Below are 16,391 nucleotides of genomic sequence, written 5' to 3'. Positions count from 1 at the left end.
TCAGCCCAACCAACAAAGTCAGGGCAGTCTCCATCAAGGGCTATACACTTAGTCCAGCATTTTCCACTTTTTTTGTTCTATATTTTTCCAACGGAGTAAAAAAAGTGAACAATCACTGGACTAAATATATAGCCCTCAATGGAGACTTCCTTAACTTTGTTGGTTGGGCTGAGAACTTTTCAGTGGCCCCTTGTAACCCTTAAAGGGTTGGAATGATATGAGAGAAGCTACTGCCTGAATTATTATGAACAGTAATTGAAAAGAAATCTCATATTTCATTCTTGCTATTCATGTTCGTCTATTAGCTAATACATTTTCTTATGTCCAATAACCATGCACAACATGTCTAACATCGCCTCCCGCTTGCAAGGGTTAGGGAAAGGAGATTCCAAAAAAGCATTAATGACTGGAAAGACTAGCTCTAATCTGTATCCATCCCAAATAATGTTAAGAACCCACTGATTTGTGGTAATAGTGGTTCATTCCTCAAAAAAGAGAGACAGCTATCCCCCCTATTCATTCCTCTAAGAAGTGAACTGGCAGACCATCATTGCAGAGAGTGAGACGACTGCTTGTAGGGCTGGTCAGCTTGTGGGGCTGAAAGGACTGCCACTGTCTAAACTGATTCCTCTGGATCCTCTGGTTCTGACCCAGCCTATAGCGTTATAAGTCTTGAAACTGGCTCCACAACTGGGTCTGCCTGGATGAGTATTTTTGGTCGATTCTCCGCAGATGCTGGGTCTTAGGTTCTTCCAAGTCCTTGACCAATTTTTCCAGATCTTCGCCATAGAGCAGCTTTCCCCTAAGTGGAAGCTTCATAAGGCGTTGCTTGGATGCAGCATCCACTGCCTAATTTCACAGCTAGAGCAACTTGCGTACCAAAATCATTACTGCCATGTGCTTTGACGAAGCTCAGACCAAGTCATACAGGGAGTCTGCCAAGTACACCAAAGCTGACTCCATGTGTGGCAACTCCTCCACTGTGGCCGAAGAACCCTCAGCCACCAAGTCTGCCACCTGTTACATCTAAGCGAGACTCGCTCTGGCCACATAGGATCTACCACTTCAAAGGCAAATCTCAAAGTCACCTCCAGCTTACAATCCTACTCGTCTTTGAGGGAAATAACACCCTCTACTGTCAGTGGTCTTCTTGATGACCTCCACCACCAAAGAATCTACCTTCAGCTTTTCTAGCTCCTCCCCGGGAGAGGATACATATGAGACATTGCAAGCACTACCTTCAGTAGGGAATCAGGAGAAGCCCACTGTGCTGAAATCAGCTCCTGAATAGCTCATGACCTGGGAAAGCTCTAGGTGACTACCTAGTGCCCCTCATCTTTGGATTTGATGTGGTCATCAGTGCAGCCTCTGAATCTGCAATACTGAGCATGCTAGGCACTCAAACAATAAAGACCAGGGAGTTCCTCCCTATGAAAAATGCAAACTGCCAATTGGTCATTGAGTTCACTCCGCTGGGAGTTTGTCGTCCTCCAAGACATTTGTAAGCTGAAGTGGACCCTACCGATTCAGCCATCTTCAATGGGACAGGGGATGCAAAGACCCCTTTAGGGGGTCCTGATCCTATTGCTTTTTTTTTTTGGCAGAGGACTCCCCCAGAAGTTCTGGGAGATAAGGGGATACTGGAAGCACCGGCCCAGTCTGCTTGAGCAGGTAGGCATGTTGCAGCAATAGAAAAATTCTGGGGAGAAGGGATCCTGAGACCTTGGTATCACTGGAGCCACAGAACTGCATGCTGCATCCTCAGCTTGCTGATCACCCATACTCATGGCCTCTCTGGAGCCTGTACCATGTCCAGCAACTGCCTCCAATGAAATGGCCATGCCCAAGCTTAAGGAAGGGATTCCCCTCAAGACTCCTTCTGAAGAAGCACTGAAGGAATCGAGGCCAGCCATGCCGATTTCCAAACTGGATGGGTCTGGGCTTGCCACACAGCAGTTGTAGGCACCTGACGCTGCTCACCTCTTCCCACAGTGGGAGCAGCGCTCTCTCGACTCAGTGACCATAAGTACGTGGACTCATGGTGCTACTTCCAAATCACAGGTCTGCTACTCAGAAAAGCCTGCAAACATGCTGCCATGTGGAATGCCTGTTAGCACTACCATGGCCACACACCTGACTGCAAGAAAACAAAAATATGGTGCCGGCTCCTCAGGCTGCCCTTACTATGTGGCTAAACACCCTTTCCAACTGATCCCCATGAAGGAGAAAATGCTGGGGAAGTGCTCACTGTCAGAAGTTCACCAGAGGAGGGTCTAACCCATTTCCTGCTATTGTATGATGAAGGTAAAGTGCAGCCTCTCATCTGCTTCCTTCTTTAATGAGGTTTGTTTGTTTTTTTAACTCGTGAGGGAGTAGGACAGCAGCAAAAAAGCTCAGTCTCCAACTGGGTTTCCACAAGTATTTTTTTTTTGTTAAAGAGGAGGAATACAAGGAGACAAGAGCTGACAGAGCAAAGCAGAGCAAAAGGAATAGGTAGGGAACTGGCACCACCAGCTATGCCCCATGGCAAACATCCAGCAAGCCTAATTCCCTTGCTAAACTGAACTAGAAACTAGAACAGGAGCCTTCCAGGGCCAAGTTCTAAACACAGACGAAGCCAGGGGCTAAGAAGTCCATCCACTCACCTGTTGGAGATAGAGAGTACTGGGAAACCAGGGAGCGTGCCATCCTATATATCATGTAGTTCAGTGCACTTTATCTCCACCTGCTGGTAGATGGACACAACCCATCCGTCTGGATTTGTCTGCTGCTGATAGGGAAGCTGGAAGTTTTTCAAAATTACTGTTCCTTCAGCTCTCCATGTTCTGTTCCTTATTTATTTATCTGCACTTCCGAGGAGTAGGCATTGAATAAAACCTTTTCAGGGCAATCTATGATTTGCTCTAAATGATCTCCTCTAGACTTTTTAAAAAAAAATTTATTTATTTATCAAGTTTTCATAACATATCAAGTATCCACTTGTATAGAAAGATAAAGTTAAACAGAAAAGGAAAAATACTTTCCTAATAATAAAAAATTAAGCAATGTAAAAGAAATATAATAGCTTAACTTTAACTCAAGTCCTCAAAACAGAACCAAGGATTAGAATCAACGAGGAATTAATAACACAAATAGGGAACAAAAGAAATAAGGAAAATCCATTAGTTAAGGAAGTATATCAAACTTCAACAAGCACTCATGTTGCCCCTGTTTTCAGTCGGGCCTCAGACAAAAAGGTTGTCAGTTGGCTAGGGTAAAAAAAACACATATTTTTGCATTTGATATTGTATCACACATTTACATGGGTGACGAAGAAAAAAGTCGCCCCAAGAGCAATAACACCCGGTTTCATAATCAGAAATTCACATCTACGTTTTTGTGTGTCTCGTGTCTGGAAACATTTGTATTTTAAATCCAAGAAATTTCTTTTGTCTGTTTTTAAAGAAAAGTCTAAGTAACCAATTTTTATCCGGGGCTAAAGCTACTGTAAGGAGAAGTGTTGCCGCTTGTTGCCACTTCTCTATCCGAAAGTTCCAAAAGCGATGTGATATTAGGTGACTGTTGGTCATCTTGTAATTTTAATTGTCCTTCTCTTCTTATAGGTAGATAATACACCTGAGAAAAAGGTGGCAACAGATCATCTGATATTTCCAAAACTTCCATCATGTAGCGTTTTAGCATATCTCTAGGAGATGTTGTCGCTACTCTGGGAAAATTAATCAATCTAAGATTATTATTACGGGAAAAATTTTCTAAGGATTCCATTTTTCTTCTCAAATTTATATTGTCTCTTACTAGAGTTTCCGTAATTTGTTTAGATACTATAGAGGAATTTTTAAAGACCTGTAACTCAGTTTTAAGATCTTTAATTTCAGATTCTTGGATATTAACTTTTTGCTCCAGCTGAAACAGCTGGGGCTTAATTGATTTAGCCAGGTCTGCCACGAGATCCCAAATGGAATCCAATGTTACCTCTGGGGGTTTCTCCAATATGAAGGAAATCTTTTGAGTCTCAACATTCATATTCCCACCAACCGGCTTCTCCTTCTGGTCAGGGCTCTTCTGTTTGCTATCCTCCCTCAATGCAGATGAAGCCCCAGGCTCAACAGGACTCTCCCGTGAATCCAGGGAGTCCAGTTCCAGGTTTCCCTCACTGATCTCTCCGGCCTCCAGGGAGAAGTGCATTCCACTCTCCGGTTGCTCCTCTACCCGTGGGGAACTGGCTGTCTGGGGAGGGGGGAGGTGCCTTGGCGTCGGGGCTCAAGGTGGTCTCCAGACCCAAGGAGGTCACTTCCGTCTCACCCTGGAGCATCTCCAGTGGGTGCAGCGCCGCCGCCGATGCTTCATGCATTCGTCGCAGGAGTTCATCAATTGTGCCGAGACATGGCTGGCCTGAGCATCGCGAGGCTCCAGCGGCGCTTCGGCCTCTCCTTTTCGGCATGGCTCAAAGAAAACTGTCTCATAAGTAGCAAAAGCAAAACTTGATCATCTCCTAGACTTTTAACATGAAACATTTTAGTTCATTTTTTTCCTGAAGCACTTTTTATTTGTATTCTTTAAGAAATTTGAAAGAGACAAACAAACCATACCATCCAGAAGTGTATTGAAATGGATAACTTGCAGGTATTCTCTCTCACGCATAAAGCCCCTGAGTGGCGTGGCCCAGCCTTCACTCAAAATTTGAACCCACTGCAGATCAACCTGAAGGAAGGAATTAAACACTAGATGACACAGAAGAAGAACCATTCCACCAACTTTCATGTATTCATGTCTACATTGGCTCTAAACAAAAAGGGTCATGTTCACCTTAGCAGACACATCTGATTACATTGTGGAGGCAGTTCTAAAAGGGGACACCTCCATTTAGGCACCCAAATAATGCATGCAGTAAGCTTATTCTAGTAGGACACTTATGCGCATAATTGTCCTTATAAAATACTAGCATACTGGTTTTAAGAAAGGTTTGGAAAAGTTCCTGGAGGGAAAGTCCATAGTCTGTTATTGAGGAAGATATGGGGGAAGCCACTGCTTGCCCTGGATCGGTAGCATGGAATCTTGCTACACCTTGGGTTTTGGCCAGGGACTAGTGACCTGGATTGGCCACCGTGAGAATGGGCTACTGGGCTTGATGGACCATTGGTCTGACCCAGTAAGGCTATTCTTATGTTCTTACACTGTTGGTTGGTATGCCTAAATGTATGCATGCACATTTATGCCAGTCTATGGCTGGCATAAGTGGGTGTGCCTATATGTGACATTTACATGCTCAAATTACACCATTCTGTAAGTTCCGTGTGTATATGTTGGTCCTGTCTATGCTCTAGCCATGCTCCTCCCCTTTTAACACCCTCTGAAATCACATGTTAAAGCCATTTTAGCACACAAATAAAGAACTGAGGCACACTATTACAACTTAAATGGATAGCAGTATTCTATAAATTTATAAGAATATAAAACCATAAGCATTGCCATACTGGGACAGACCAAAGGTTCATCAAATGCAGTATCCTTTGGTTCTACTTACTTAGGCATGGCAAGATCCAGACAACTGCAGCAATCAAAACCTATAAGGTTCTCCATACAAGTGGTGAATATAATAAAGGCAAAAGAGGTAACTTTCAAGAGATACAGAAGAACACAAAAAGAGGAGCACAGAAAAGATTATCAGGTAAAAAACTGAAAAGAAGCAATGAAGGAAATACAGTTGGCAAAAGTGCAAGCAGAAGAGAAAATGGCTAATGAAAACAAAAGAGTTGGCAAGATTGTTTTCAGATGTTTTGGGGAAAAGGGGAAGGCTAGAAATAGAATAGTAAGTCAGAAATCTGCTGAGTCCTGCTATGTGGAGAGTGATAAGGAAAAGGCAAATATGCTAAACAAATACTTCTGTTCTGTGTTCATGCAGGAAAATCCCGGAGAAGGGAACAGAGTAGATGTTGCACAATTCACAAAAGAAAACATTTATATTCAGCTTGAAAAACTGAAAGTAAACAAAGCTTTGGGGCCAGATGGGACGCATCCAAGGAAAATGAGGGAACTCAGCGAAATCCTGGTGGGACCTCTTAAGGATTTATTTAATAGAACCTTGGAGATGGGAGAGATACCACAGGACTGAAAAAGAGCAGATGTGATCTCACATCACAAAAGTGGGAACTTGGAAATAGTTGGAAACTTTAGACCAGTCACTTCAGTGGTTAGAAACCTAATGAAAACGCCACTGAAGGAAAGGATAGTGAACTTTCTAATGGACTGCAAAATCCAAGGCATCATGATTTTATCAAAGGAAAATCCTGCCAAATGGATCTGATTGATTTCTTTGACTGGGTGCTAAATGTAATCTACTTGGATTTCAGCAAAGCCTTTGTCACGGTTCCTCATAGGAGGTTCATGAATAAGTGAGCAGTATGAAGCTTGGACCTAAAGTGATAAACTGGATTGAAAATTGGTTCACAGGTGACAGAGGGTGGTGGTAAATGGAATATGCTCGGAGGAATAGAAGGCAAGTAGATGAGTGCCTCAGGGATCCGTGCGGATCCCTTGGCGATGGTGCAGGCATCTGTCCTCCTCTCTGACCCCTGCTCCTTCCCTGCTCCCTCCTCACTGCCGCATGTGCGCACCACTTCCCTTCCCCTGTACCTCTGTAATGTTCCTGCTGCAAGCAGCAACTCCCAACCTCTTCCTCTAACATCACTTCCTGGATCCGCGCCTAGGACGTGACTTCAGAGCAAGAGCCGATGCTGGCGTGACATCAGCTTGGAGGTTGCTGCTCATGCCTGGAACGTTAAAGAGGTACGGGAGAAAGAAAGTGGCATACACGTGGCAGGAAGGGGTGGGGAAGAAGCGTGTGGAGGGAGTAGGGGAGGGGCGCCACTGCCCTAGGCACCTCTCACCCTAGCTACGCCACTGATGCTGAGGCCAATTCTATTGAATATATTTGTGAGCAACATTGCGAAAGAGCTAGGAGGCAACGTTTGCCTTTTTGCGAATGACATGAAGATTACAGAGTAGATACCCTGAAAATTGAACTTGCACAAGGTACTGGCTTAGGAATGGTGCTGCTGATTACCAAGTTTGGTAGAAGAGAGTCCTGGACACTGGAGGTGGTCTTCAGCTGGTGGGAACCCTGCTAGCAGAGGGGGTGGGGTGGGTTATGAGACTGAGATGAGGACATAGGTAGAGAGAAAATTATGTGCCCACCCATTCTGCCACTGTTGCTAATTTCAGTAGAAGAGATTTCTGGCCAACAGAAAAGATCTGCAGCTAGCTGGGCCTGAGGATCTCTGTTAGCTACAGCAAGGTTGTGCTATGACTGGGTGCAAAGTGGGTGGGTTTTGCCTACCCAGGCCCAGCCTTGGCTACACCACAGTTGTTTAGGACCTCCTAGTGAGAGGCTGGCTACAAAATTTGTATTTTACTTTCTTTCTTTTCTGGACTAGACTGTAAGCTCTGTAGAACAGGGACTACCTTCAAATATCAGCCTACCTCTATATTTGCATCAGCTCCCCACTTGCTACAATTTCAAAAAAATGCTAAAGACATACAGTATTTCTGTTCTTTAGTAATTCAGTTAATGTCTATTCATTGCTGATCCTAGAAATCTTATCGTAATCTCAATGAACTATGTTCGTAATCTTATTGTAAACCACAATGAATTCTAGCTAAAATTTGCCAGATATAAGAAATTGTATGGTATGGCTTGGTTATAAGTATTTACTGCATTTTTCGCTCCATAAGACACACTTTTTTCCCACCCAAAAGTGGGTGGAAATCTCGGCGCGTCTTATGGAGCGAAGATACAGGTTTTTAAACCCTATCCCCCCACGCATTGTTTTAAAACACCCGCCTGCTGCCGCCATCGTTGTTGTAGTATCTGTCCTGGCCTACCACTAGACCACCAGAGGGGGTACAGGGCAGGGCGGTGGGAATTTTTTTTTCTTGGGTTTTCCTCCTCTTCAGGTGGGTGCGTCTTATGGTCAGGTGCGTCTTATAGAGGAAAAAATATGGTATATAGCGCTGCACACTTCTAGAAGCAATATAGAAATTATTGGTTGAGGTAACAAGCTCCAGTCTACCTTGTTAAAGCTACAATGAGGCATGAGAGAGCACATGCAGTACCTCATAGTCTTACACAGAAATTTGATTCTATTGCGGTTCATACAGCAGATAGAAAACCAATCATTCTTAATAGTCGATTGCTGAACTAACAACCTTTTTCTGCTTGTTTCCTATCTTACCTTGGTGATCTGTAGAGAGGGCAGTGACTCAGCTTCTGCTCGTACCAAGTCCAGCTTATTTTCTGGTACAAAGAGCTCTTCAATATCCTTTATAACAGCAGGGGGTACTATGGCCTGGTGAGAGCATAGATAGCTTGTCAGTCCTTGAGAGCAGATCAAACATATATAAGCAAACATCTAATCGAATAAAGTATTACAAGCAATCCTACCTCTTCCTCTAGTAGCTCCACCACTTGCTGGATGCATTCATCAACGCTGTAAACATTTGTTTTCAATACTAATTTGGGGAATTCAGGTTTCTCGTATCCTGAGTCAATTCCAGTGAACCCTGCATACAAATAAACTCAAATTAGGGGGCTTTGTACAGATTGATAAAAGAGAATGAGTAGAAGACAGTAGATGATCATGATCAGTTTATCTTTACTTCTGGTGAGAATCAGTCACATGAATACTATTTACTCAGGTGCTATTTACCATATGCAGATGAATGGATATTGACCATTTTCTACATCAACAAGCATAAGAACATAACAATAGCCTTACTGGGTCAGACCAATGGTCCATCTAGCCTAGTATCCTGTTTCCACAGTGGCCAATCCAGGTCACAAGTACCTGGCAAAAACCCAAATTGGATACAGTCACACTGGTAGTGACACTAGCAAGGCACCAAGACAAATAGCTCTCCAGAGCCCAGAAAAGCCTAGAAGGTTTTCCTGGGCATGGAATGAATGGAGAACACTGTTACACATTCAAATTGAATTGAATTACATTGGTTATCATATTACAACTGCCTTCCTAGACTCTCACTGGCTACCTATGCAAGCACGAATTCAATTCAAATTCTACTGTCTATTATTCAAAGTATTAAACTGCTCCGCCCCCCCCCCCTATCTAAACAACTGCCTAAACCAGATCCTCACCTCAAGACAAAGAAGAACTCCAAACCCTTTTGCCTTCCCTCCACTCAAGGGCACTCAGCGCAAAAATATGTTTGATAACCTTCTGGCGACGCAAGTGGCAAAACTTAACCACTCCATCTCCAACCTGTTGATGGCAACGGGCGACTTCAAAACTTTTCGAAAAGAAATCAAAACCCTACTTTTCAAAAAATTTATCCATATACCTTAACCCAACCCTTCCCCCTCCTCCTAGATAAATTTTTCCCCAAAACCTCCACTTAAATAATCTCTTCCTCCCCAAAACACCAACCAAGTATTCAGATCCCTGAAATGTAATGTAATCTTATTTGTACTCTAACTGTAATCTATTTGTTATATCACACAGTAACGTACAGTCAATTTAATATCCAATTTGCAAGTTCTTCCGGAATTAATCCAGGTACCTCTCCTCCCTTGTAACCAAAACCCCCCCCCCCAAAACTGTTGTAACTTCACTGGAAATGTTCAGTTAGCTCTTTTGTAATCCGCCTTGAACTGCAAGGTATAGGCGGAATAGAAGTCCCTAATGTAATGTAATGTAATTACCAGTTGTATTTTGGGTGCAACATAAAGTTGTTTTTTTGGTCCACCAGACTACCATCAAACAGAATACCTGCCTGCTTGTCCTGAGATAATCATAATTTCTGTTTTATCAACATTCAATTTAAATCCATTTTCATGCATCCAATCATTGATTTTTCCAATATAGCCATTCACCTCTGATATCAGCTTTTCGCCCCCTTCACTCATTTTAAAAATAATTGGACATTGTCAGCATACTTTGTATAGGAAAGACCCATACCCTCTAAGAAACATAAAAACATGATGGCAGATAAAGGCCAAATGGCCCATCTAGTCTGCCCATCCGCAGTAACCATTATCTCTTTCTCTCTCTGAGGTATTCATAAGGGCCTGTCCCAGGCCCTTATGAATTCAGACATAGTCTCTGTCTCCACCACCTCTTCTGGGAGACTGTTCCATGCATCTATCACGGTATTGGGGTTCAAGAAGGGATTAGATAATTTCCTGAAGCAAAAGGGGCTAGAAGGGATACTCTACAGGTCCTGGACCTGATAGGCCGCCGCGTGAGCGGACTGCTGGGCATGATGGACCTCTGGTCTGACCCAGTAGAGGCAATGCTTATGTTCTTATGTTAAACCCCATGGTACTTTTGACAAGTTTTGGTACTCTATCAGCCTAATAGATCTTTACGATCCAAAATCAAAAGCTATCAATTCCAATAGCGCAGGAAAATTATGCAGAAACTAGAGCGACAACTTTCTGCATTGCTGGTTTTAAAATGTGGAATGCTCTAGTAGGCCAATTGCGACTGTGTGTAAACCGGTTTCAGTTTAAGAAAAGGTTAAAACCTCAGCTATTTGTTACTGCATTTCTGTGATTTATTAGTCGGCATTTGAAGAAAAGAATCTGCTTAACTAGGTTTGCTATTGTAATCTTATGATTTATTAGTTGACATTTGAAGAGAAGAAACTGTTTAATTATGTAGATTTTATGATATGGTTTGTTTTTATCTTATAAAAATAATAATAATAATAATAATTAATTTTCTTATATACCGCCCCACCAATAGTTCTGGGCGGTTTACAACAAGAAAAAACTGAAACATTTCAGTAAAGAAATACAATTCAATAAAATACTTATACCTATTTAAAATACATCATCACTAATATATTGTTAAAAGTTAACATACAAATTTGTCGAATAAATAAGTTTTCAACAATTTCCTAAATTTGAAGTAAGATCGAAATATAACAATGTATGTTTTAATTGATGTAATCCACTCAAAGGTTTTTCAAAATATTGTTTAAATTTATATCATGCCTTATGAAGCAAAGCAGCTTATAATACTTTTAAAAGACACAATATAAAAAAAAGAGAAAAAAAGAGATTAGAATAGAATAGAGGACACATTTGGGTGAGCCAGTGACGAGTGCTGCCACACTGTACTGCAGGAATCAACAGCGGATAAGTGGCATTCTGAGATTCCCCTTGTGTCTTTTAAAAGTATTATAAGCTGCTTCATAAGGCATGATATAAATTTAAACAATATTTTGAAAAACCTTTGAGTGGATTGATATTATAGAGTGCCTAATAGGATTGTGATTAATTGATGTAAACCGTTTTTTTATTTTTTATTTTTGCAAATACTATAGTATAATATAATACAATTTTTATTTATATACCACCAATACCTCCATGATGTTCACAGCTATTTACATAAGTAATTATGGTGATACAAATTAAAAACTAGTGTTACAATATTTAGGAATTGTTAATAACAAATTCATGAAATAGATATGTCTTTAGGTCTTTTTTGAAACATTTAAAATTAGATTGCTGGTTAATATTAGTTGGTATTGCTTTCTGCAGTTTTGCTGCTTGATATGCCCATGTGGAGTTAAAAGTTTTATTTTATCTAATGTTCCTAATCACTGGATACCGAAAAGTATCATTGTTTCTTAGGTTCAGAGATGGATTATTAGAAAATTTAACAAGATGTGGCATATAATCAGGAATTTCTCCAAACTGCATTTTAAATAGAATACAATAGAATTTATAAAGTATTCTCCCTTCTATAGGTAGCCAGTGTAATTCCCATAAATAAGGTATAATCTTATCACTTTTCTTCAATCTGAAGTTTTAAATTAATAAATAAATGCTCTCCATTCCTTGCTGTGTTTGTACACTATGTTTCACAAGCCAGGGTTCAAACCCTGTCCCAACTGGCGGGATAGTACGCCTTAGAAGACCGGACGGAAGTTACGTGGAAGCAGATTCCGATAAAGCCGAACTACTAAATGAATACTTCTGCTCAGTCTTCACCTGTGAGGCACCGGGACACGGTCCGCAGTTGAAGGCAACACAAAGCACAGAAGACCCATCCATAAATGCCCATAACTGAACTCCGGGCCCTCTGGCAATCATTTTTATAGTGCACACAAATTTAGTTTTTCTTTAAAATGCGCACAGATGATATTTTTTGCGCACACAGCCTATGATAAATTAGAGGGAACATTGTATGGGACACAAACCATACAAGTCTGTCCAATACTGGCCCTCGTCCTTTAATTTATACCATTTGCTTTCTAATTAGAGATACTCTGTTTATCTCACTCTTTTTAAAATTCTATCACCATTTTCCTCGAGAGGGCATTCCATGCATCTACCACCCTCTCTGTGAAAAATAATTTCCTACCATTACTCCTATGGGCTCCTTCTACTTAGGTGCGCTAGCGTTTTTAGCGCACGCAAACCACACGCTACACGGAAAATACTAACGCAAGCTCTATGGAGGCATTAGCATCTAGCGTGCGTGGCATTGTAGCGTGTGCTAAGCGTGCGCTAAAACCGCTAGCACACCTTAGTAAAAGGAGCCCTAAGACTTCCTCCCTGCAACCTCAAATTATGCCCTCTAGTTGTACCATTTTCCTTTCTCTGTTACTATGTTATTAATCCTTTCAAATATTTTTCCTTTCAGGATAAAATTTTGCTGGGTGCAATAGTGTAGCCAGGACTGATTTTTTTTTGGTGGGGCCTGAGGTTTACATGGGTGGGTGCTAGGCAGTATGGATGTTGAGACAGCATTCAGTTTTCTTTTCACTGGCCCATTGACAGTGGGACCAATTCCATAAAATGGTGGCACTGCAGCCCATCCAGTCTCACCTGTGTTTAGGCTCCTGCGGGCCTCCACCTAGCTTAGACATTTTGCTATTACGAGGGGCAGCTGAAAAGTTCTCAGCCCAACCAAGAAGAGAATGATGTGGAGCCATGAAACTTACAAGTTATTCCACACTTTTCTTGACACTTTTCGTTTCAATGAGGCAAATGCATCTTGCAAATGGGCACAAGTATAGGGAAACCAAGCCACTGTGACATCACCAATAAGGATGGCTCTTAGGCATTGGAGGAATGAGGCATTATGACATCACAATACAAGGGGCCGCTGAAAAGTTCTCAGCCCAACTAAGAAGAGAATGATGTGGAGCCATGAAACTTACGAGTTATTCCACACTTTTCTTGACACTTTTTGTTTCAATGAGCATGGTTCCACATCGTTCTCTTCTTGGCTGGGCTGAGAACTTTTCAGCATCCCCTCGTATTCTGATGTCATAATGTCTCATTCCACCAATGCCTACGAGCCAACCTCATCTGTGATGTCACAATGGCTTGGTTTCCCTATATTTGTGCCCGTTTACTAGATGCATTTGCTTCATTGAAAAAAAAAGTGTGGAATAACTTGTAAATTTCATGGTTCTACATCATTCTCTTCTTGGCTGGGCTGAGAACTTTACAGCGGTCCCTTGTACAGCAGTGTATAGTCAGGTACAACAGACATTTTTCTGTCCCTGGAGAGCTCACAATCTGACTTTTTACTGAGGAAGTAGAAGATTAAATTACTTGCCCAAGATCACAAGCAGCTGCAGTGAGATTTGAACAGAGTTTATCTGGTTCGCAGCCCACTGCTCTAAACATTAGACTACTCCACCACTCTGCTCCATGTTGCTGTATGGGTAATGCAAAGTATTTAATTTATGGCAGCATGCCTATGAAAATGAGAAGATATGTATGGTATTGCCTACCGTACCCTTGATTTCTCCGGCTCTGGCTTTTTTATACAGTCCTTTCACATCTCTTTTTTCACAAATGTCCAGGGGCGCGTCCACAAATATTTCATAGAATGGGAGTCCAGCATTGTCGTGAATGCTTTGTGCTTTGTTACGATCCTGTGTAGAGAAAGAGCAGCAAAAGACATGTGGCGTTAAAATGTGGTGCTAATTTCAAGCTTGAAACATAAGAATAGCCTTACTGGGTCAGAGCAATGGTCCATCAAGCCCAGTAGCCTATTTCAATCAGCTCAAAGAACCTGGGTGTCAGGTCAAAAGCGCGCCGGGACAAAGGCACGCCCAGACAATTGAGCGCAGCGTGCGCCGCCGCACCGCTCTAAATTACTGTTTTTAGTGCTCCGACGGGGGGGGGCGTGGGGGGGAACCCCCCACTTTACTTAATAGACATCGCGCCGCGTTGTGGGGGGTTGTAACCCCCCACATTTTACTGAAAACTTAACTTTTTCCCTATTTTTAGGGAAAAAGTTCAGTTTACAGTAAAATGTGGAGGGTTACAACCCCTAAACCCCCCATAATGCTGGCGCGATGTCTATTAAGTAATCTGGGGGGGTTCCCCAATAAAACCTCCCGTCGGAGCACCTAAAAACTGTAATTTACAGTGGCGCGGCAGCGCGCACTGCGCTCAATTGTCGGCGCACGCTTTTGTCTTTCGCGCCGTTGTCTATGAACCAAGAACCTGATGTGACCATCCCATTGTTATATTTTTACTATTCCCATGTTTAGGACCCTTCTACTGCTACAGCTAGACCACCTATTTTATTGTAAACTGCTTTGATACACACAAAGGCTCATATTTTATAAATATCCCTACCAGCGCCTAACTTAAGTGCAAAACGCCGTTTAAAAAAAAATAAAAGCGTTTTACCAAAAAAATGCAGGTGCCTAAACAAACAAAAAAAAGGCATCTGCATTTATCTGGCTATCACCAACTGCTCTAACCATTAGACTACTTCCTCCACTCTGCTGGGTTTTATAGAATCGCGGCTTCATGAAAGGTAACATAGAAACATAGAAGATGACGGCAGAAAAGTGCTATAGCCCATCAAGTCTGCCCACCCTGCTTACCCACCCCCTGTCTATGCCCTAATGACCCAATTTTCATATCTTGACCCTCGTAGGGATCCCACATGTGTATCCCATTTATTCTTAAAGTCTGGCACGCTGTCTGCCTCGATCACCTGCACTGGAAGCTTGTTCCAATGATCAACACTCTCTCCTCCTCTCCCTATTGGCTAAGGCTCTTAACATTTGCATCTCCTCTTCCTATAGGCTAAGGCTCTTTACACCTGCATTGTGATGTCATAGAACTTTCTGATTATAGAAACATAGACACATGATGGCAGATAAAGGCCAAATGACCCATCATAGAAACATAGAAGATGTCGGCAGAAAAGGGCTACAGCCCATCAAGTCTGCCCACTCTGCTTACCCACCCCCTGTCTATGCCCTAATGACCCAATTTCCTTATCTTGACCCTCGTAGGGATCCCACATGGATATCCCATTTATTCTTAAAGTCTGGCACGCTGTCTGCCTCGATCACCTGCACTGGAAGCTTGTTCCAATGATCAACCACTCTCTCTGTGAAGAAATACTTTCTGGTGTCGCCATGAAATTTTCCGCCCCTGAGTTTGAGCGGGTGCCCTCTTGTGGCCGAGGGTCCCTTGAGAAAGAAAATATCATCTTCCACTTCGACACGTCCCGTGAGGTACTTAAATGTTTCGATCATGTCTCCCCTCTCCCTACGTTCCTCGAGAGTGTAGAGCTGCAATTTGTTCAGTCTCTCTTCGTACGAGAGACCCTTGAGCCCCGAGATCATCCTGGTGGCCGTCCGCTGAACCGATTCAATTCTGCGCACATCTTTACTGTAGGCACCGGAATTGTTGGCCAGGGATCTCAAGGCCTATGTTTCCGGTGCCTAGTTTTCGCATGAATCGTGGCTACGGAGGCGCTTTATGATGCCCAATGCCACTGCAGGGGTGGCTGATGCTGGAAGTGGTGTCAGGCATTGTAAAACAATGCAGACAAAAGACGCTATGGACAATGATGTTCCCGATGTAGACTTTATTGATTCTTCAGCAAAATAATCCACTTTCTGTTTGAAGCCATACATGCCCACCGAACTTTTCCTTACTTTATAAGGATTTTCAATCTTTTTATTTTTTTTTTTCCGAATATATTTATATTTTCAAAATATAACCAATACAAAATACCAAAGCCATACATACATCAAAAACATAGAATAATACAACAAAAGGAAAATCCCAATTCCCCAATGACTCCCCCACCCCTTCCCCCTTGGTGCCCCCTCCAAAAAAAAAAAAAATCATAACCCCAAAATAGAAAATATCCAAATGAAAAAGTCCAGTATAGAAAACAAATGTCCAGAAGAGAATCAGGAAAATGATGAAGATGGCGATGTCTCTCTCCATTGTAGATATATATCCCAGGTCTTATGGAAAACCTGCAGTCTGCCACGTCGCAGTGCTGAAAGTTTCACCATTAAACAAATAAAGTCAAGTTTCCTTAGCAAATGAATCAAGGAAGGTGCATAATTTTTTCTCCAATGGGAAGCTA

General features: G+C 42.2%; 1 protein-coding gene across 2 annotated transcripts in view; it reads right to left on the bottom strand.

Annotated features, from left to right (window-relative positions):
- PAPSS2 (3'-phosphoadenosine 5'-phosphosulfate synthase 2) overlaps positions 1–16,391 on the bottom strand; it is a 100,085-nt gene that overhangs the window by 24,952 nt on the left and 58,742 nt on the right. For both annotated transcript variants that reach the window (XM_033942871.1, XM_033942872.1), the window contains exons 4-7: positions 13,776–13,914; positions 8,441–8,559; positions 8,232–8,345; positions 4,590–4,701 (exon numbers count right to left, since the gene is read on the bottom strand). In XM_033942871.1, the coding sequence (XP_033798762.1) occupies positions 4,590–4,701; positions 8,232–8,345; positions 8,441–8,559; positions 13,776–13,914 (484 nt within the window). The remainder of the gene's footprint in view (positions 1–4,589; positions 4,702–8,231; positions 8,346–8,440; positions 8,560–13,775; positions 13,915–16,391) is intronic.

Source organism: Geotrypetes seraphini, chromosome 4, assembly GCF_902459505.1.
Source record: "Geotrypetes seraphini chromosome 4, aGeoSer1.1, whole genome shotgun sequence".
Taxonomy (NCBI): Eukaryota; Metazoa; Chordata; class Amphibia; order Gymnophiona; family Dermophiidae; genus Geotrypetes; species Geotrypetes seraphini.
The sequence above is the reverse complement of the archived record's forward strand: the minus strand, read 5'-3'. Positions and strand labels throughout refer to the sequence as shown.